The 24,204-nt window shown below is 37.4% G+C and overlaps 1 protein-coding gene across 1 annotated transcript in view; it reads left to right on the top strand.

Moving 5' to 3' along the window:
• The window catches only part of LOC126162081 (Down syndrome cell adhesion molecule-like protein Dscam2), a 131,342-nt gene extending 107,367 nt beyond the window's left edge, over positions 1 to 23,975 (top strand). The window contains exons 9-11 of the mRNA XM_049918355.1: positions 966 to 1,201; positions 22,651 to 23,031; positions 23,650 to 23,975. Of these exons, the coding sequence (XP_049774312.1) occupies positions 966 to 1,201; positions 22,651 to 22,764 (350 nt within the window). The 3' untranslated portion in view covers positions 22,765 to 23,031; positions 23,650 to 23,975. The remainder of the gene's footprint in view (positions 1 to 965; positions 1,202 to 22,650; positions 23,032 to 23,649) is intronic.
• The last annotated feature ends 229 nt before the right edge of the window (positions 23,976 to 24,204 follow it).

Raw genomic sequence — 24,204 nt, 5'->3', positions numbered from 1 at the left:
CAGCCATGTTTAAAATATTTAAAACATGGCTTATTTGTGTTACACTTATTTCACGGTTAAGTTGATGCATTGTGTTGACCTAACCAATACAGGTTCCTTGTTCGAAAATCGGCCATGGACTGACTGTCTCAGGACTAAAAATCAGGACTTTATATATCCTCACAATAATAGGTACTGAAACTATACATTGTTCAATGTTTAATTTACAGAAATTACAGTTAAAACATAACTCATTCAATTAAATGAATACATTTAAAAATGGCTTCTTTCTAACAGTTTCTTCTACCACAAAGGTTAGATAGAATTATTTGTTTAAATGATGAAATTAACAGATATAGTTATACAAACAATACTTTTGAGAAACCTGGTAATTATTTTGGAAATAATTAAGGGCTGGCTTCACTAATATGTTTTCGAATAGAGTCAAATAAATACCTAAGAATCCTAGTAGTTGCTCTTACAAATGTTTATAATTAATTACAGAATTTATATTTGTTTGTAAGTCAACAATAGAATCTAAGACATGAAACAATTACTGATTTCACCCTATAACAGAAGATATTAATTATGAATAGTCAAAATAAATTAGGAAATTGATGACATAGAAAATTAGATCTGGTAGTATATTCCTTAAGACTGAGGGCCAACCTTTCTCTTTTATGAAAATGCAGATTACACTCATATATGTTAACAGTAATTAGTCAAAAACTGGAAAAATGAATTTAGGAAGGCAGATGGCAAAAAAAGAGAGGAAGTAAAAGGATCCCTGCTTGCTTCATCACAATGCACAATTACCATCTAACTGAGAATAGAGTCCAGGATATTTATATTTAACTACATTAAAATGTATTATCACAACTACTTCAAAATGAAGGTTATATTGTTTTTTAATTAGCAATTGAAAGCTCATTTTTATAAAATACTTGATGATTCAAGAAATACTTCACAGCTATTATAACTTGCAGGCACAACATCTGAGAAGTCATGTGATATGGCTCCAACAGGGGGCACTTCTGCATGTACTGACCAGAAAGTTTCTGGATGTACCATGATGCCAAGCAGTCCCCGAATGGCCAGTGGGGACAGAGAAGAACCACTCTACCTACCTGAACCAGTACCACCAGCTACTCCAGCATCCACTGACACTGTAAATCCTTATGCGACATTCAGGTTGCCTCCAGATGCTGAAAACTTGCCTGCAGTGAGTATTGAGCAGTCATTTATTCCCAACCCTCTCCTTAATGTGTCATTTGTGTTCATGATGTGTGTGCGAACACATGTTGCACAAAACTATGAAGAGCCCACTGAATAAACAGGGTAAGTCACATTTTGTACATTTTTCAGGAAAGGAGATTTAAACTTTCAAGATAACAAAAAATGCTTAAAACATTCCAATCAAGGGTACCAAATCTAATTATGATGCTAAATTTAATGATTGTAGAGGAAGTACATCATAAAACAATAACAATTGAAATTACATGATAAAACAAAGTCTGCCATAAAAAGAACATGATAAGTCTGTCACTTTTTGATAGGCCTTTGTCCCTACTTTGTGTTGTTTAGCCTTGGATCTTTCATTTTTCTGGTTTGGATTTTTTGTTATTATTTGGTAGATTGGAATAGAAAATTTTTGCATCTGTTTAATTTCTTGAAGGTATGTATGTTTTTCATATAATATTGACAGGAGCTCTGAAAGTATACCCTCTAGAATTAGTTATTTTCAAAACAATCTTGATTTACCTTATAAAAAGTTTCATCTTACAAAACACTTACCATTCCATGCTTGATGAGGCCATAAGAATTCCTCAGGTCAAAGCAGTTGATATCCAGACTCAATGTCTACATGTAGACCACCAGAATGTTCCAAATCTACTGGTGTCCAGGCTCCATTGTAAGTAATCCTGTGTTTGAACAGATTGTCTTCCTTCACAACCAGAGCTTCCCTGGACAGACATGTCTTGAAAGAACACTTCTGTTTGCAACATGCTTTTAAAAATGTTGTCCAATATTGTATAATTTCTTGTTGAACAGGAATCTTTGTCAGGCCTTGCATTAACTTTTGCAGTTTCAAAAGCATTAACCCAGTCTTCTGGTAACTCAGCAATAGTTTTTGTTTTTATCAAGCCAAAGTTTTTATCACATTCCATCTATGAGTGTTCTCTTATTGGAAATACTGTTTTGACATTATCTAATCTCTTAATGGTATGAACGACATAATGAAGGTATAAGAAAACTGTGTAGTTCTTATTCTGTCCTGAGCATGAATCACAGAATATTACAGAAAGCCTCAGTTTTGGATCAAGGATTTCACTCACATAAATTGTGCAAAAAAACTAATAACTTTATTCCCTACTTCTTTAGCGTAAGTATAAAATATTGCATCACTATTGAACACCTGATGAATGTTGAAACTGTAAAATGATAATTGACACTTGTAATGTACATCATTAGTGCTGATATTTGGCATGGGTAGGTATTTTTTTGATAGTTCCTGCACATTGCTTCATTTTCTGTTATCTTTTTACTTTCTTGCCTCACTGTTCATTTTATTGAATAAAATGTAACAGCCCTTTGCTTGTGAACTTAGTGTTCAGTACTAAATACTTCAGTTTTATTTGTAATTTCTAAGTTTTCTTTTTCAGAGATGTTTTGTGAGAGCTTTCCATTTAAACCTTTTAATACTGCTTGCAATTTGTCACATGTTGAGCAGACATCAGTACGAGAGTACTCAAATGATAAGTTGATTTAGCTCTTAAATATTTTGAGGTATGCCCATATGCAACAGGTAGTCCAGTTTATTTTTGTTTTAATAACTCATGCCTTTTTTTATTATAGTTCTTCTGGGAGATAAATTCTGTCTGTCTTTCCTTTGCCATAGTGGCCCACTCTTCCCTTAAATACACCTATGAAGTTTATAATGGCTACCATCTTTTCTTTAAATAGTTTCCATGGCTGGTTAGCATACATACCTCATTTGTCTTTGGGGGATATTCCCGTATACTTTATACTCAACTGTATAATCCACAGTCTGCACTTTATTATTCCTTGGAAAGCAGTGAAGGCTTTTTGACAAACCGGAATTTCACTCATGGTATCGTTTTGTTTGAATCTTACAATGTAATGGAAAGAGCAATCTCTCGCATTGGAATCATCATTCCTAGGCTTCCAATGAGCAATTAATGTCACAGAAATTAAGCTAGTTAGATATAAAGATTGGTCATTCTAGTTACCTAACAACTTAAAATTCTTGATAAGCCATTCTCTTTTATGGGGTCTGATTTGTTTGAAACACTCACACAATAAGCATTTGCAGTCACTGCCTAACTCATGAGACACTGACCTACAGTTCCTACAAACATTGCTTATTTTTCCATAATATTTTCCTTTTTAGCTGATTGTATTCATCTTGTGATGATTCACACATTTTAAAGGTCCTAAGAGGACCATGCTACTATCACACTTGAAAAAATGTGCATTTTTGTATATCAAGCATTGTAAGAACTAACAAGCCTCTGTGGAGTGCTATATGTCTGAATATGCCAATTTTGAAATGTGCTTTTTATAAGTATATAGTTTTACTTTTTACGAACCTATGTATAATGTGCTGAATATTTTCCACCATAAAGACAACATGATGTGAGTGATAAACTCATAATGGAATGCAATTTGTAACCAGAAATTTTTTAAAGTTCAGAAGACCACATTTTCAAATGTCAAAACTGGTCATCAATAATAAATAATAATTATATGAATATAATAGAAGGAAACATTCCACGTGGGAAAATATATATCTAAAAACAAAGATGGTTTGACTTACCAAATGAAAGCGCTGGCATGTCGATACACACACAAACAAACACAAACATACACACAAAATTCTAGCTTTCGCAACCAACGGTTGCCTCATCAGGAAAGAGGGAAGGAGAGGGAAAGACAAAAGGATTTGGGTTTTAAGGGAGAGGGTAAGGAGTCATTCCAATCCCGGGAGCGGAAAGACTTACCTTAGGGGGAAAAAAGGACAGGTATACACTCGCACACACACACATATCCATCCACACATATACAGGCATGTCTGCTTGTGCCCGTATATGTGTGGATGGATCTGTGTGTGTGTGCGAGTGTATACCCGTCCTTTTTTCCCGCTAAGGTAAGTCTTTCCGCTCCCGGGATTGGAATGACTCCTTACCCTCTCCCTTAAAACCCAAATCCTTTCGTCTTTCCCTCTCCTTCCCTCTTTCCTGACGAGGCAACCATTGGTTGCGAAAGCTAGAATTTTGTGTGTATGTTTGTGTTTGTTTGTGTGTGTATCGACGTGCCAGCGCTTTTGTTTGGTAAGTCAAACCATCTTTGTTTTTAGATATAAATAATAATTAATGTGATCTTGTCTAGAAAAGGTTTTTTTCAACTTACATTAAATCACTTCTTCCAATTTCTCAATATGGGAAACTTCTATCACACTTCATATTAAACACTGTTACTATAAGGAAATAACACAGAGTGAGAAACTAAACTGACCACGTTTGCAGCCACAACTCAACTGTTCTATCAGGTGTAATGTAAACAGCTGACACAAACCTTGGACCTCAGTCTTTCCATGAGAAGATCAACTTACAAAATTCTTTCCATTACCATTAAAAGTGAAACCCTCTGTATCCCAGTGACTTGCCATGTTATTTGAAAGTAATTTTAACCGCCTTATAGTACTGACAGCTGGCCATCAGAATATGCTATAAACTCATTCCATAGTTAAATGGACTTACCTCGGTTTTTCCATAGGGTCTTCATATGTGTGTTTCTATGTCTGTCTGTGCAGGTGAGATTGTGATGACATCAGTTTCATTTACTAGATAATATAATACTTTATTTTACTCATTATAGTTTTTACTTATTAACCTGTCAACTTTAGTGTGCAAAAAAGTATGATGTCTAAAATTCTTTCAGGTTTTCTGCCTTATCCTATTTATACTCCACTGATTTTGTTTACAGTGATGCAGGAATATTCTGATATCATACTGGGATACATACTCACTAAAAATGTATTTTGTATTAACCTTTTAATTATCTGTAAGGACAAACAGAAGTCTTAGAGAGCTACTTCTACTGATCAATATTAGTAAGACTTCTGAAAACACTTTTATAGACCAATCTTCTTTTTTGCGGGGTTGGAAAAGAGATCTCTTGTGATACTGTGTAATGACTAACTGGATAGATAAAATCTGCTCACGAAGCAGTGGCAGAATAAAACACACTTATAAAAATTAACAAAATCTACAAGCTTTTGGCGCCAATGGCTCCCTCTTCTGGCAGAAGGGTTGAAGGGGAAAGAGATGGATGAAGAAAAAGAACTGGCAAGACTTAAGAAATGGGGAGACTTCGGAAAAGTTGTCCCAAAACACAACTCAGAGGAGACTTACTGGATGGGATGAGAAGGAAAGACTCATTCCTTCTCATCCTGTCTGGTAAGTCTCCCCAGACCTGGGGTTCTGGGTGACTATTCCAAACTCTCCCCATTTCTTAAACCTCACTAGTCCTTTTTCTTCATTGTTCTTCCTTTCAGTCAACCCTTCTACCATAAGAAGGAGCCACTGGCTCTGAAAGTTTGCAAATTTTCTGAAACTTCATAAGTGTGTGTTCTCCTGCTACACTTGTTGAGTAGGTAGATTTTTTTATCTATCCAGTTTTATATTTTAAAAATTTGATTATTTTCATTGATATGTAACTACTTTGTGTATCTTCTGAAGACCTCAGTTAGCAGAGGTCATTTTATGATTACTTTGATTTTTATTTGGCCCTGTGAAATTACTTTCTGTACGAAGACTGTACTATAGTGAAACATAAGTCAAAGAAGACAATATTGCATGGAGGAAAAGTGGAAAAAAGCAAACAATATACATATAAGGTACACAATATTACATTCAAGGTTTCAGGAAAAACAACACTGCAGACAATATACATACAAGGTCTGCGGTATTACATACATTACCATTGAATATTACAACATAATTTGTATTATAATAAAAATTTTAAATAACTTAAACCTCTGGAAATTCATTTAAGTTATATGCCCTATGGTTTACGAGGAACTGTTTCATTTTACTCTTGTAAGTACCTTTTTATATTCAGTGGGAGCTTATTGTAAATTGTTTTTCAAGACTGAAGAATTCCTTTTTGCACTGTGCTGGAAGTTGCTGAGTTTTTGTGAAGGCTTTACTTCTGCTATGTGTCATTTTTGTGGGTGTTACAGATAGTTTGGAAAAGTTTTTTGTTGTTGATTACAAATAGCATCAATTAGTAGATGTACTGATGGAAGTGTCAATGTCTGAAGGGTCTTAGGTACCTTCAGGATTTTTGATTTGTATCACCACAGATCAACCTACATATGTTTTTGTAATTTAAAAAACGTTTTCTGTTTTTGCAACAGTTCCTAAGAATATTATAAAGTCAACAAAGACCTGAAAAGGTTGAGGGGGGGAAAAAATTCATGAAGTCACAAATTTTTGCACAGCGGTAGGCAGGAGTGCCATGGACAACATACTAAAAGCCCTGGCTAATGGGGTGTGAGCATTGGGATTGGCAGGTTTCCAATGGTCACTGTTTTATGTTTTTCTTGGATAACTCAAAACCCACAGTTTCTAGCAAAAATGTTTCCTGATACAATATTACACTTCATTAAATTTCCTATAGAAATTAATTTTTTTTCTTTTCGTCTAATAGTTTCTACACTGCAAGGGATGGAAAAATCACAGATTATTAAAAATATTATTTTAGCAGCATAAAATTAATGTTTATCTTTAAGTGAAGTGGGTTAAAAACAAAAGTTAAATGTGTATATCACATCTATGTGTAGTAGAGCCATATTAAGAGATAAATTGTGTTTCAAGGCTGTAACAGGGTGGAGAACAGCGGGGAGGCTACATGTGGGATAGAATCACAAGAGAAGATAGGTTGCTGGATTATGGTCATGCACTTTCATTCTTCGCAGGTCTAAACTGAAGTTTGTGCAGATGATTCCCACTCTGTCTACCCCACTACATCATAAGCAACTACAAGGTGTTTTGCAAAATTATACCAATGCACCACAGAATGCTTTATGAATCTCTGGCAATGCAGTGCACAGATGTGCCTGGGAGATGGGTTTATTTTTCACAAAATGTGTTAATACTATATGGAATGCAGATATGAGTAACTAATAATACTAACACAAGTAATTCATGTGGACAGAGTCTACATATATCTCTGTACACTATTCTACACTGCTAGAGGTGAAATTGATTCTTAGTCTTCCTGTATAGTAGGTGTAGCATTCTTCCAGGAAAGGTGACTTCTCTACCACAAGCACTGCTTGCTTTTCAGTTTACAGAAAGATTGTACCTCCCCAGCATGTCCTGTCCAGTTATAATATGTGAGTAGACAAAATAACTTCATTGAGCTCATGTTTATATAGTGGAGTTATTTTCAGTTTATTAAGTGAGTACTTATCTGCAACTGTCAAGTGAGCTTCTACATAAAAACTCTCAACAGATGGAGCTGTCATCTGTCTACAACACTGAAGAGCCAAGTGTAACATGCTGTCAACTTGTACTTCATTGTCTCCACTGTCACTCTGTGGAATACTTTCACAGGATGCATCTGCCAGCCTTAACTCTCCCAACATGTGAAGAGGCCTGCAGGCTTGAATTGTCTCCCTTTCAAACAGAAATAGACCACCTAGGTGGTGTAGAACCTCAGATATATCAATGTAAGTCAAGAAATGCATTATGGCAGATTACTGTTCTTGACTTGAACATGAACAGTCGCATCCTATCAGACATATTCACACCTATCTCGAAAGATATACTGTGGATTTGTGGTAAGTCACTCCACTTGGAAAACCCCCTTAGCAGTAGCCAGCTATTCCCGAATGGAAAAGATTTATGCAGTCTACCAGTAAAACTAATGGCGATAGATGTGCAGTAACACTTATTTCCAGACATACAAGTTATCCTATGTTTCATAGTAATAATAGCAAACCCATAATCCAAAACAAACCCAGCTCAGAATTATTCCAACACAGATTTTAGTATGGATCCTTCATGTAGTCCCAGTCAATTTATCATTTTCTACAGAGGGCCCCTTGCCCTCCTATTTGAAATTTTCATTTAATGCCATTAATAGAATAACTAAAATCTGAAACCAACAATAGCATTACCAAAATTCAAAACTACAATCTATTTCATTCATTAATTAATTTAAAAGCACATTAATGTAGGACATAAAGATTATCAAGATACAAAACGAACATTTACATAACTTGTGAACTTCGGTGAAGTGGCTCATGTAGTTGCATCTTTTGTCACCAATGTGGTACATTTCCTCTCATCTATCTGTCATTACTTGTTTGGCCCTTTCTGTTTACTGTCCATATAGGTAAATGGAAATTCTGCATGGCTAGGGCATCCTGTCAGGTAGGCCGTTCACCTGGTGCAAGTCTTTCGAGTTGATGCCACTGCCCTAAATTGCATGTCAATGGGGATGAAATGATGATGATAAGTACAACACAACACCCAGTCCCTCAGTGGAGAAAATCTCTGACCCAGCTTGGAAGGTCATTAGGTATGACAATCTGTCACACTGAGTACTCAGCTACCTGGAGTGGACTCTATATAGGTAACTGGTAGTTACCATACTTAAGGTTCAACTGAAACAGAGATACTATACAATGCAGCTCCTGCTGCACAGCAAGATGCAGAAGAATGCACATGAGAACTAGTGCTACAGTTAGCACTCCACACTGAGGTGAAAATGATTTGATACCAAAAATGCACCATAACCCAGTCCCCACATCACTGTGGTGTGGACTTAATATTTGCACCACAACATACACACTAACCTGATAGGCAAACAATCACAAATTGTATCTGTTCTGTTATGTGAGTTTTATAATGCTTTGGGGGCCACAAGGCAAAGACTAACTATACTGCCCATAAGTTTGTAGCAAAACACTGTAAAAAAAAGCAATGAATAACATCAGTCCAGAGCAGCAAATTCCCTTCCATACGGAATTACTCAGAAGGCCTGTCACATAACAGTACCTTGACTCAGCCCATCCATATTACAGAACAGAAAGGTGCTCCCATCTGCCATGTTCCATGAAAAGCAACATACCTTCATGCCCTTGCTACACAGTCCTCATTCCTCTCTGAAGACAGGGACTCAATGTTTCCACATTCTTAACCACAGTGATTACTGCTAATTTGCAAGTCAGTCACATAACACAGACTGCCATAGCCCCACTTGTTACACACACATTCCATTGTGTCCTGCCCCATATACAGCCTGCATTTGCTTGTTATCACTCGATGGTCCTCCATGTGACAACCATGCTTGCTGCTGTCACTGTCCTCCCAGCGATGCATGACATGCAGCCCATTGATCATCGCAAATCTATTGACAGGCAAAGGCATGCCAACCAGCACAATCTTTAATTCAGTAACTATAACCTGATTGATTGTACATGCTCTCACAGATGTTTATGGCTGTGTCAAAGCAAAAACATAAATTATTTTCATAAATTCAAGAACCAGTGTAGAACACACGTTACATGAAGGAAAGAGAGAAATTTGGGTATCCGATGAAGAAAAGTAAACTGCAAACACAGGATAAAATATCAATGTAGATGGATAATGAAAAACAGAATGAATTAAAGGAAGTTATAAATCATTGCCGCTCAGACTAAAGCATTTTATTTAACTTTAATGAGAACGAAAAAGAAGTGTGCAACTGAAATCAGTAATAAGTCATTCACAGAGCTATAGTTGCACACTGATTCTCAAGTTACAAAACAATGAAGAAAGATATACTTTTCTCTTCTGTGCTTTTGTGTTTAGTTTTATAGATGAGAAACTTTCAACAATGAGTAAATGCAGGCTTGTATCAAGCTAGTCATACTTCCAAATGTTCATCATGTTCTATTGATTCCATTTTGAAAGATAACCCTCAGAGATGTAAAATGAGTCAAGATATATGCAAACAAAATGAAACAGCTGTTGAGACTTGCATTAATAATTAACTATTGGTAAATTGCAACAAATTATTTGTTCTTACTCAAGCTAAATTTGACTTATGCTTCCTAGTATGAGTTTCTGCTTTATGCTTCTTAGCTAATGGTCATAACCGATTACTATGCATCTGTTCTTACCCTCCTCTCTTCTTTCTGTCTTTTTTCCACTTCTCTCTCATCTTCTGTCTTCATCAATTCTTTGTTCTTAAACTTTTTACATGGGTCAACACCAGTTCCTAAATTATTTCATTTTTTATTTTATTTTCTCTTGCCCCATTCTTGTCTTCTAGATTCTTTTTTGCTGTCTGTTGATATTCTGTGGAAGTAATCCACGATTTTAGAATGTTCAAAGTCAGTCTCCTGCCTACAAGCTGCCAAGTTTGGTCCAGCACTGTTAATTTACACTCCTAGAAGATCCAGACTTGTTTTTGTAACTGGCCTTCAATCATAGATGAAAAATATAATGTGTAAGATTGTATTTAAAATAAGGAAAGGAAGAAAAGCATCAGCTGAGTACTGAAATAGGAGACATAAAATATGAACTTGAAATATTTTCTGTAATATCCTTGTACTGTGCAGATAGGTCATGTCAAACTTGAAGTCCATCCCACTATTCAGTAATTAAATTAGAAAAATTATGTGAATATGGCACCACTGAGTTCACACTCTGGCACAGGCAGGGTGTGTGTGTGTGTGTGTGTGTGTGTGTGTGTGTGTGTGTGTGTGTGTGTGTGTGTGTGTGCGTGTGTGTGTGCGCGTGCATACTCACACATAATGATGTGATTGAGTGGACTGAGGGGAGACGGGGTAGATAGAACAGAGGAAGAGGGGGACAACTTGCAGAGGATGTTAATATGTAACGAGTGAAGTGGGAAACATGGGGCAGGGATGGTGATGTGTGTGGAAGAGTGTATAGTGGAGATGAAGACCAGGAGGATTCCAGGATCAAATGATATTTTGTAAGGACAGCTCTCATGTACACTGTTTGTGTAGTCTCATACCAGGAGAGAGAGGAGGGGGGAGGAGGATTCCGATGGCATGGGATGTGAAGCAGTCATTGAAATTGAGAATATTATGCTGAGAAACATTGTCTGCCTCTGGGTATTCAAACCTGCTTTTAGACACAATTTGACTGTGGCCCTTCATTCTGGTTAACACGTAGTTTGTGATTGTGCCCATATAAAAGGCTGAGCAAAATTTACAGGAGAACTGGTTTGTGATGTGACAGTTTTCACAAGTTGCCCTACCTCTCATAGAATGGGTTGCACCTGTGACTGGAACAAGATGTACTGGGCAAGTGCCTAAGAAAGGCCTTTCAACTGAGTTGTCTGACTCCTCATTCCATTGATCTACAGAGTCAGTACAGTGTAGTTAGCCAGGACAATGTAACTTCATTGGTGTATGTGTGTACATTTATTCAGTGCTAGTTATTTCTGAAGAAGAAAATCATCAGAAAGCTTAGCAATGTCTTTCAGCTACATACCTGACTACCAGGTTTCAGTTTAACATTATTTAATTATAAAATTACCTCATTTTACCCCTAATCTTTCCACCCCTCTTCCACATACTGTTCCCCTCATTATTTCACATTATGTTTTCATGTGAATGTTGCCCACAAAACTCCATTTTTTCACATGTAATGTTCACAGGTGCTCATATAGATATTTTTATGCTACAGAATCATCCTACATACCAGAACATAAACTGATTTTGCATTTCCTTTTCACAGACCTTCAAACTGTTTTCCTCGTAACCCTTTACAACAATCTGTTATGTTTCTTTTTCTATTTCCTGCAGCTATTTCTTGCATTTTATAGCAGTTTTCATTTTTATTTTTAACATATTCCACCTACATTTTCAAAATGTTTATTTTTCTATTTCCTGCAGCTGTTTCTTTTATTTTATAGCAATTTTCATTTTTCTTTTTAACATATTCCACCTAGCTTTATCTCCAATATTCCTCCAACAGCATTTCCAATACTTATTAATTCCTTATGCTGTTTAAGTTCCATTTCCATCTTAATATAGTGACATCCCATCACCTATAGAGTACTGCTTCACTGTCTGCATCAGTTTAGAAAAGCATGCCTATCCCTAGCTAATACACATACTGCTATCTGTTTCTTAAATGCTTCCTAACCCATGAAATTTCCCCCTCCCCCTCCCCCATGCCCAAACAGCCACATCCTTCTCAAAACTCCTATCACAGCGACCTACAAATATGGCACAGACATCAGTAGACTGCTTTTACTCTCATTGCGAGATACAGTTACATTACCTTAATTACCTGCATCCCAACCCTCAAATTTGAGGCCCTGGTCTCCAACAACTGCAAGAGCTCTCCAGACACCACCTCAAAAAGTTCTCCTATTTACCCACATTACACTCCTGCCCTAGAGTACCTCTGTTCAACAATACCCATCCTATCACAATGAACAACCTTTCCCCTGTCAAAATCTCATAGCACATAACCCCTGCCATGCTGATTATCCCTTTTATGTCACCCCCCCCCCCCCCCAAAAAAAACCTCTTTGTAAGCTTACTGATGTGTTAGAATGCTACCTCATAAGTCTTAATCTTCACTTAAGTTCAGCTGCTGACTGCTAGGAATTTTGAAAGAATTTTAAGTGTCCTTGCACAGCACCTGTGTAATAGACTTTCCTTTTCTTCTTATTTATTTTCACTGTTTATATCAATGATGATCAGCTGTTATATAACAACCATCATGCTTGTGTTACAACAGACTTGCATAGACTAGAATAAGTATAAAAATTATAACAAGAGGCAATAATACTTTATCCATAATCTGTAAATATTCAGATGGAAGTGTGCAAAAGAGACTGTATAAATCTGATACTGCAATTTGTAAGTCACCCATACTATTTTATTGGAACAATATTATGAAAAGGATAGCTGCTATTCACCTTATAGTTGAGATGCTGAGTCACAGATAGACATTACAAAAAGACTGTAACAAAATAAGCTTTCGGCCAACAAGGCCTTTGTTAAAAATAGATGACACTCTCTCTCTCTCTCTCTCTCTCTCTCTCTCTCACACACACACACACACACACACACACACACACACACACACACACACATACACACACACTTACACTGTGGCTTTAGCTACCAGAGACTAGCCATGTGTGTGTTTGTGTGTTTGTGTGTTTGTGTGTGTGTGTGTGTGTGTGTGTGTGTGTATTTCTGACAAAGGCCTTGTTGGCTGGAAGCTTATTTTGTTACAGTCTTTTCATTGTGCCTATCTGTGACTCAGCATCTTCACTCTATTGTGAGCAGCAAGCATCCTTGTTACATTTCATCCTGGATTTTCTACTATTTTATTGCTTTTATTAGTGAATATGGTTAACTAATACTTGCTGTAGCCTGGCAGGTTAAAAAAATTAGACATCAGACATTAATAAGTAACCAGTTCTAGAGGGTGACCATACTCCAAACGTACACATGCTGATAACTAAAAGTCTGAATGTGAGCCTATGATGCATGCCTTATATATTCTCTAACACTGTTCTACAATTCTGTTCCTTCCAAAATATTCTATTAATACTGAAGAGATTGTATTACATGAACACTTTTGTATGATAAAGTTATTTTATTCCACTTTCAATTGAGTAACAGATCCCCACTAGTTCAGACTGCATTCACACTACAATTGCAGCCACTCCTTTATCAACCACTTGTATGAGTTTACCATTGCTGGTTCATTACTGCATGTTCACCTCTTCATTACACAACAAGACTCCTAACTATACCGAGCGAGGTGGCGCAGTGGCTAGCACACTGGACTCGCATTTGGGAGGACGACAGTTCAATCCCGCGTCCGGCCATCCTAATTTAGGTTTTCTGTGATTTCCCTAAATCACTCCAGGCAAATGCCAGGATGGTTCCTTTGAGAGGGCACTGCCAACTTCCTTTCCCATCCCTCCCTAATCTGATGAGACTGATGACCTTGCTGTCTGGTCTCCTCCCCCAAACAATCCAATCCACTCCACTTTCCTAGGTATGAACCGTACTCCTGAACTTCAAAATTCTAACTTTGTTCACACTCGACATATTATATGTGTGTTTAACTCTGGTGTGACTATCAGTAAAATGTTTTCAATTTTATGCATGACTGTGAGAAGCAAAGGTTCTCAGGACCTGCCCTGTAAGAGTGCTCCTGTATGAGTAACTCACTCCTGCATGCCACACGCCAGTCTTTCCCTTCTGAAACGAAGGGGCATCACCATCAGTGATGCCGCTGCACTGTAGCAGAAGAGCATATGGGTACATTTGAACTTTCAAGTATAGGGTCAAAATCTGTACTGTCACACTCTGCAACTAATTGTTTTCAAGATCCACATGTAAAAAGGATTTTTGAAAAATATGAAACCTCCTCAAATACTGAAAAAAAAAAGAAATTCACCACTGTTATTGTTGTCGTCTTCAGTCCTGAGAGTGGTTTGATGCAGCTCTCCATGCTACTCTATCCTGTGCAAGCTTCTTCATCTCCCAGTACCTACTGCAACCTACATCCTTCTGAATCTGCTTAGTGTATTCATCTCTTGGTCTCCCCCTACGATTTTTACCCTCCACGCTGCCCTCCAATACTAAATTGGTGATCCCTTGATGCCTCAGAACATGTCCTACCAACCGATCCCTTCTTCTGGTCAAGGTGTGCCACAAACTTCTCTTCTCCCCAATCCTATTCAATACTTCCTCATTAGTTATGTGATCTACCCATCTAATCTTCAGCATTCTTCTGTAGCACCACATTTCGAAAGCTTCTATTCTCTTCTTGTCCAAAATGTTTATCGTCCATATTTCACTTCCATACATGGCTACACTCCATACAAATACTTTCAGAAATGACTTCCTGACACTTAAATCTATACTCGATGTTAACAAATTTCTCTTCTTCAGAAACACTTTCCTTGCCATTGCCAGTCTACATTTTATATCCTCTCTACTTCGACCATCATCAGTTATTTTTCTCCCCAAATAGCAAAACTCCTTTACTACTTTAAGTGTCTCATTTCCTAATCTAATACCCTCAACATCACCCGACTTAATTCGACTACATTCCATTATTCTCGTTTTGTTTTTGTTGATGTTCATCTTATATCCTCCCTTCAAGACACCATCCATTCCGTTCAACTGCTCTTCCAAGTCCTTTGCTGTCTCTGAAAGAATTACAATGTCATTTTACCTTTTAGTATCTCCAGGGTTCTTCCATGTATACAACCTTATATCATGATTCTTAAACCAAGTGTTAGCTATGATTAAGTTGTGCTCTGTGCAAAATTCTACCAGGCGGCTTCCTCTTTCATTTCTTAGCCCCAATCCATATTCACCTACTATGTTTCCTTCTCTCCCTTTTCCTACACTCGAATTCCAGTCACCAATGACTATTAAATTTTCGTCACCCTTCACTGTCTGAATAATTTCTTTTATTTCATCATACGTTTCTTCAATTTCTTCGTCATCTGCAGAGCTAGTTGGCATATAAACTTGTACTACTGTAGTAGGTGTGGGCTTTGTATCTATCTTGGCCACAATAATGCGTTCACTATGTGGTTTGTAGTAGCTTACCCGCATTCCTATTTTCCTATTCATTATTAAACCTACTTCTGCATTACCCCTATTTGACTTTGTGTTAATAACCCTGTAATCACCTGACCAGAAGTCTTATTCCTCCTGCCACCAAACTTCACTAATTCCCACTATATCTAACTTTAACCTATCCATTTCCCTTTTTAAACTTTCTAACCTACCTGCCCTGAATAAAAAAATAGGAGTGTGGGTAAGCTACTACAAACAGCATAGTGAACGTATTATAGTGGCCAAGATAAACAAGAAGCCCATGCCTACTACAGTAGTACAAGTTTATATGCCAACTAGCTCTGCAGATGATGAAGAAATTGATGAAATGTATGATGAGATAAAAGAAATTATTCAGGTAGTGAAGGGAGACGAAAATTTAATAGTCATGGGTGACTGGAATTCAACAGTAGGAAAAGGGAGAGAAGGAAACATAGTAGGTGAATATGGATTGGGGCTAAGAAATGAAAGAGGAAGCCGTCTGGTAGAATTTTGCACATAGCATAACTTAATCATAACTAACACTTGGTTCAAGAATCATAAAAGAAGGTTGTATACACGGAACAATCCTGGAGATAGCAGAGATATCCTGGAAATATCAGAGGTATCAGATAGATTATATAATGGTAAGATAGAGATTTAGGAACCAGGTTTTAAATAGTAGGACTTTTTCAGGGGCAGATGTTGACTCTGACCACAATCTATTGGTTATGAACTGTAAATTAAAACTGAAGAAACTGCAAAAAGGTGGGAATTTAAGGAGATGGGACCTGGATAAACTGAAAGAACCAGAGGTTGTACAGAGTTTCAAGGAGAGCGTAAGGGAACAATTGACAGGAATGGGGGAAAGAAATACAGTAGAAGACGAATGGGTAGCTCTGAGGGATAAAGTAGCAAAGGCGGCAGAGGATCAAGTAGGTAAAAAGACGAGGGCTAGTAGAAATCCTTGGGTAACAGAAGAAATATTGAATTTAATTGATGAAAGGAGAAAAAATAAAAATGAAGTAATTGAAGCAGGCAAAAAGGAATACAAACGTCTCAAAAATGAGATCGACAAGAAGTGCAAAATAGCTAAGCAGGCATGGCTAGAGGACAAATGTAAGGATGTAGAGGCTTATCTCACTAGGGGTAAGATAGATACAGCCTACAGGGAAATTAAAGTGACCTTTGGAGAAAAGAGAGCCACTTGTATGAATATCAAGAGCTCAGATGGAAACCCAGTTCTAAGCAAAGAGGGGAAAGCAGAAAGGTGGAAGGAGTCTATAGAGGGTCTATACAAGGGCGATGTACATGAGGACAATATTATGGAAATGGAAGAGGATGTAGATGAAGATGAAATGGGAGATACGATACTGCGTGAAGAGTTTGACAGAGCACTGAAAGACCTGAGTCGAAACAAGGCCCCGGGAGTAGACAACATTCCATTAGAACTACTGACAGCTTTGAGAGAGCCAGTCCTGACAAAACTCTACCATCTGGTGAGCAAGATGTATGAGACAGGCGAAATACACTCATACTTCAAGAAGAATATAATAATTCCAATCCCAAAGAAAGCAGATGTTGACAGATGTGAAAATTACCGAACTATCAGTTTAATAAGTCACAGCTGTAAGATACTAACACGAATTATTTACAGACAAATGGAAAAACTGGTAGAAGCTGACATCGGGGAAGATCAGTTTGGATTCCGTAGAAATGTTGGAACATGTGAGGTGATACTGACCTTACGACTTATCTTAGAAGAAAGATTAAGGAAAGGCAAACCTACGTTTCTAGCATTTGTAGACTTTGAGAAAGCTTTTTTTGACAATGTTGACTGTAATACTCTCTTTCAAATTCTAAATGTGGCAGGGGTAAAATACAGGGAGCGAAAGGCTATTTACAATTTGTACAGAAACCAGATGGCAGTTATAAGAGTCGAGGGGCATGAAAGGGAAGCAGTGGTTGGGAAGGGAGTGAGACAGGGTTGTAGCCTTTCCCCGATGTTATTCAATCTGTATATTGAGCAAGCAGTAAAGGAAACAAAAGAAAAATTTGGAGTAGGTTTTAAAATCCAGGGAGAAGAAATAAAAACTTTGAGGTTCGCCGATGACATTGTAATTCTGTCAGAGACAGCAAAGGACTTGGAAGAGCAGTTGAACGGAATGGACAGTGTCTTGAAAAGAGGATATAAGATGAACATCGACAAAAGCAAAATGAGGATAATGGAATGTAGTCGAATTAAGTCGGGTGATGCTGAGGGATTTAGATGAGGAAATAAGACACTTAAAGTAGTAAAGGAGTTTTGCTATTTGGGGAGAAAAATAACTGATGATGGTCAAAGTAGAGAGGATATAAAATGTAGACTGGCAATGGCAAGGACAGTGTTTCTAAAGAAGAGAAATTTGTTAACATCGAGTATAGATTTAAGTGTCAAGAAGTCGTTTCTGAAAGTATTTGTATGGAGCGTAGCCATGTATGGAAGTGAAACATGGACAATAAATAGTTTGGACAAGAAGAGAATAGAAGTTTTTGAAATGTGGTGCTACAGAAGAATGTTGAAGATTAGGTGGGTAGATCACGTAACTAATGAGGAGGTATTGAATGGGATTGGGGAGAAGAGAAGTTTGTGGCAAACTTGACTAGAAGAAGGGATCGGTTGGTAGGACATGTCCTGAGGCATCAAGGGATCACCAATTTAGTATTGGAGGGCAGCGTGGAGGGTAAAAATCGTAGAGGGAGACCAAGAGATGAATACACTAAGCAGATTCAGAAGGATGTAGGTTGCAGTAGGTCCTGGGAGATGAAGGAGCTTGCACAGGATAGATTAGCATGGAGAGCTACATCAAACCAGTCTTAGGACTGAAGACCGCAACAACAACAACAACAACAACAACAATGGAGTTAGGGTTATAGATTTTGCTATAAATTAAAACATGACTGTCACCAATACATGTTTTCCACACAAAAAGATACAAAGCTGTGATTTTTTTCCATTAGTATAGTTAATTAATGTTTGCTGTAATCTGGCTAGTTAGAAAAATATGACACAGTCATTAATAAGAAGCCAGTTATAAAGGGTGAACTTACACCCAAGGTAAAAGCACCAGTAACTGATGTTCCTACGTAAGCCTACGACATGTGCTCTATCTATTTCCCTACACTGTTCTGTGATTCTGTTCCTTCCAAAACATTCTATTAATAATGCAGAGTTTTTAATGTGTAAACACTTTTGAATGATACATTTATTTTATTCCACTTTACATTCAAGTAACATATCCCTACTTGTTCAGATTGCATTCACACTACAATTGCAGTCACTCATTTATCATGTGCTTGTTTGTGCTTACCATTGCCAGTCCATTAGTGTATGATTACCTTTTCATTACATAACAGTTCTCTCAGATATGAAGTATAATCCTGAACTGCAGGATTCTAAATTTGCCCACACATGTATGCATTCTACTCATGCTTGAACTCTGGTGCAAATACCAATAAAATCTTACAATTTTATGCATGATCATGGGAAGTGCAGGCTTTTTACATCTGTCCCGTAAGCATGCTCCACCTCGACTGACTCACTCTTTCACACCGTAAGATCTCCAGGCACCAGTCCACCCATTTTAGAACAATGGGGCTTTTCTGTCAGCGATATCACCACACTGTAGCAAAAGAATGTAAGGGTAGATTGGATCCTTGAAGTATAGGATCAGTATCTGTACCCTTACAATTTTGATTAACACATGGCTAGCATAGTTACTGTACTCTTCAGTAGCTTGATGCAGACCGACTCAAACTGGCACATAAGTTAACATTTCAGGGACTAACTATCATAGAAACTGTACTCTGAAAGCTCAATGCAGACTGGCTGTGGTTTTGAGCACAGCACCTATTTAAAGGTGAATGCAGGACAGTTTTTACAAATGGTAAATTATGCAGTTATTACATTTTTTTAACACAAAAGACAGGAGAAGCTTAGAATACAGATACACATTAGGCACAGATGCTTTTTGGTTTACAGTTGACTCAATGTCTTTAAAATTGTATAAACGCTCAGTTTATGTTGTGAAAATTTGGGTGTGCACTGGGATTTATCAAAGTACACCAAGACTTTTCTATAAACTCTCATTTTATAATTGAATGTCATTAGCTAAAATATTATTATAGAAAAATTACAAATTTTTGGAATCAGAAAAATCAGGGCTACAATATTGTACCACTGGATTTTTGAAAGTATTAAATTTTAAGATTTGAATGTTCTAGACACTGACAATTTTAAATAAAGACGACTTTTGAAACATACAGTTCAGAAAATATAACATGTTCATTAGAAAGATGGGAATGCACTGGTCAGGTCTTCCATCTCCATTTTTCACAGGTGTTTGACCCATGTAGCAAGGGGTTGAGATTATATGTGGCAGAAGGATGGACCAGGGTATTGCATACATTGAGTGAGTAGTAGGATGTCACCTAGAGAGAGGTGCTCCAAGGACTGTGGGTAGTGTGTTCCTCATTTCTTGGTATGGTGATACGGCATTGAAGTTCTGGTGAAGGATAAAATAAGTCTATCATAAAACAAACAATTATTAACGGGTTGAATTTTGAAGGGGATATGACTTGCACAAATTGTAAATTTTCAATATTTTTTCAAATAAAATTTTTCCTTGCAAACTATTTAAACTGTTGTTGTCAGTAGCCTGTAAACTGTACACTGAATAACAATGTTTTGAAAAATACAGCTCAGATGAGATTTCTAAGATTTCATATGTACATGACATATGTATTGCATATGTAAAGAGAGGACAAGATAAAAAAGTAGTATTTATCTTAGGAGTGGGATTATAGGAAGTGGAGGTATTCCACCTTGTTACATTTCACCTTCCAGTACCACACAAAACCAAGAACCCTACCAAACAACTCAATCCCCCAGAAGGTCTCACCTTCAGACCCCCACACAAGTTCAGTCATTGTTTACTCATCAAAGACACACTGTTTTCCTGAGTCCTACAGTGGAAACACTTCTTTGCCACAAGTCCCCTCAAAGTGAATCTTGCATCTCTCAGTTCATACTTTTGTCTAACAGTGACCCTCCCCTACTCCTACATCACACTGAGGTTACCTTTCAGAAATTTCTTACCTCTAACTCAACCTCAACCACCCTTCACAGGTCCTTTCTTGTTAATACAAACATATCTAGAGTGTGTCTTTGATGAGTATTCAGTGACAGAATTTGGGTGTGGGTCTGAAGGTGAGACCTTTCTGTGGGATTGAGCTTTTGACTAGATATGTCAGAACAGATATCCACAACTTCAGATAGACCCCAATCTAATCATCCTTCCCGTGGACAAAGGCTTGTTATGATGAATGCTACTGGTTACCTGATAGAACATATCTGCCAACTCTCTGATTCTTACACCCGCAGCCCCAGTAACCACACATTAGATGTCCAGTATAATTACCAAACCCTACTACTCAAATCCTTAGGCCCATCCCAGAACTTCTGTCCCAAATACATCCCCCTCCTCACTATAATTACTTCTTCCCACCAACCTCCATATAGCAAACTTCTACAAGCTTCTTAGAATCCATAAATCTAACTATATTGGATGTACTATTGTAGGTGATTACTGCGCCACATTTCCTTCAGTTACACCCACTAATCAGCTGCAAAGGGCACCCTACCTCACAACCCAGCATCATCCCGTACTGAAACATCTTAACCATATCCTTCACAAGAGCTTCAACACCTTATCACCATACCAAGAAATGTGGAACACACTATCCACGGTTCTTGGAGCACCTCTCTCTAGGTCGTATCCCACTACTCATTCAATGTGTGCAACACCCTGGTCCATCCTTCTGCCACATATTATCTCAATCCCTTGCTACATGGACCAGACACCTGTGAAAAATGGAGATGGAAGACCTGACCAGTGCACCCAACCAGCACACCATATCCCAGGTCTGTCACAAGAATGTCCTCTCCTGTTAGAGGTAAGGCCATATGTGAAAGTAGTCATATCATATAATAGCTCTGCTGCAGCTTTTGCACAGCCTTTTATGTGACCAACAGACCTGCTGTCCATCTGAATGGATGGTCACAGCTTGACTGTGTCTGAGAGCTGGACTGACAATCCAGAGGTGGAAAACATTTCTGAGTATGGCATGTTTGACTTCAGTTGCTGCTTTACAACTCATGTCACTGAAATCATTCTCCACACCTGTCCTATCCCCAACCTCACCCCATTATGCCAGATTCCAGGAATAATATAGAAGAGAATTGCCCTTACAACATCCTTTAATTCTCCTGGCCCCAATTTCTATTAACTCCTGTTCCACACACATCTCCTCCTGTCTCTATGTGCCCCACTTCATTCATTCGACATTCTCACCCTCCACTCTGGAGCCATCCTCTTCCTCTATCCTATCTTCCCCTCCTAGTCCATGCTTCTGTGTAATTATGTAAAATAAGCAATTCACTTTGCATGTACTAGAGTAGGCCCACTGGTGCTACATTCCTATTCTGTGCACTTGCTGCCTTTCCCTCCCACCTGTCAGTAATTCTTCCCTCCAACCATTCCTCCCCCTCCCTATTTCCTTTCTTCTTTCATCCACTCTTCTTGATACAACCAGTCACCCCAGTAACACTGTAGTGCTAGTGAAATATGGTTGGTGGCAACAATGTAACCACAAAATTCAGTGTTTTCATATATTTATTTTATACTAGTTACCACTCAAGAAAGACTTCATCCAAAATCTCAGCAATGTTTTTACTCTTCTTTCCTCCATTATAGAGTGATTTCTTGCCTTTATTCCTTCCATTATTTACATTCCTTCAAGGACTTTCCATTACTACATTTGTTTATTATCCTTCAGCTTTTATACACAAGTAAGTAGAAGCTTTAAACACATTTCTTTCATTGCTGCATTGCAATCAATACTTAAAATTACCTTTTTAAGGTTTATTGTAAATAGTCTTACTATATTCAGTACAACCAATTTGTTTCATTTAATATTTTCTTCTTTTCTAGTATGACAACTACAGTGATTCTGTATACATGAAAATAAAGAAGAAGTCACAACAAATCAATGCTGATGGAGACTGGGTACCACTCCACAGTTTGTACCAGGCCCATAGATACTGACATTAGCTGCAGTTAGGACCTCCAGTGGCGAGAAAGAGTACAAACAGCTGAAAATGTCAGCACACCATTTCCAAAGTGCCTTTGTTCCATATACTTGTATGTAGAAGAAACTGTGACAGACAGTAGGAATTGCTGTGACAATAAATATTTCCACCAGAAGACAAAGAAAGATTGCAGCCCCTTTATTCAAAATGATCTGAATAAGGCCTGTCTTCTGTTACTATCTGAAATCTCATATCAGATCTGGATGACTTTACACAAAACAAAGTGAGTGATACTATTTGCTGCAGAAATCTACAACATTTTGTGATGTTTTTGTTTATACTTATTTTTAAAGCATAAAATAGTAGTATTATTGTTAACTTGTGAAATATTATAAAACAGTTATTTCAGTTTTAAAACTGAATCAGAACTATATATCTGCAAATATAAACTGACTGTTCTTAATCCAGAAATTCAAAACATGCAACAGCAAATCGGCATTGGCAGATTAAAATTGTGAGAGACAATGGCAGTAGTGGTTGCTTCCATGGCTACTGTTGTGTGTCTTGCCTTGTTATTTATGTGCATGCATTTCAAGACCTACCGCATGCCTCCAACAAATTTCTGCTGTTGATTCTTGAATTCAATAAATTTCTCCTACAGGTTGTGTGACTGACATATTCCCTTCAAAGCCATTGTGTACAAACCCTAACAGTTACTATCAAAATGTCTTTCCATGATTAATATTGTGTTTGCCTATAAAACCAACTGAGGATCATAGACTCTATTGTCATTTCAGTTTTTATCTGCTGTGGACATATATAGACACCTGCTCTTTACAAGGCAGCAAATCAGAGTTTTAATATATCTGTCCTATTCTTTACATCATTTATTTTGTTCCAGTGCAATGCCAGGATTATCTTTTTATAAGGAATTTCAATACTGGTACATACAATGAAGCTATAGCTGTGAGCTGCATGACATTTGTGAAGAAGTTAAAACTGGGACTTTTTTGCAATCATCTACAACTATCATTGACTGGAATGTGTTCAACTGCTCTCCACTCCATGTTGCTGACCTCAGTAAACAAGAACAAATATTTTTGGAACTAAATGTCAATACATCAGTCTGTAATACTTCATTGTATTTTCACTGTACAGCAGTGACAGACTGGAAAGACATTAAATTTTCAGCTTATTTGTAACTTACCTTTAAGGTCATGTTAAGAGCTTCCATTTTTCACAGTATGAGAACCACAGAATAACATCTTTGTAACTTAAATATTGTATATATGTATAAATAATAAAGCTACACTAAACTGCATTAACTGTGCTAGTCAGTCTACCTAACGTAATATTTTTCACACACACACCCACAAAATGGCAACCTGTTATCTCAACATGAAGGATAATGTTTACAGGTAAGAAATGTGAAGCCCTTTAAAAACTACATCCACGT

This window comes from Schistocerca cancellata, chromosome 2 (assembly GCF_023864275.1).
Source record: "Schistocerca cancellata isolate TAMUIC-IGC-003103 chromosome 2, iqSchCanc2.1, whole genome shotgun sequence".
Taxonomy (NCBI): Eukaryota; Metazoa; Arthropoda; class Insecta; order Orthoptera; family Acrididae; genus Schistocerca; species Schistocerca cancellata.
The sequence above is the reverse complement of the archived record's forward strand: the minus strand, read 5'-3'. Positions and strand labels throughout refer to the sequence as shown.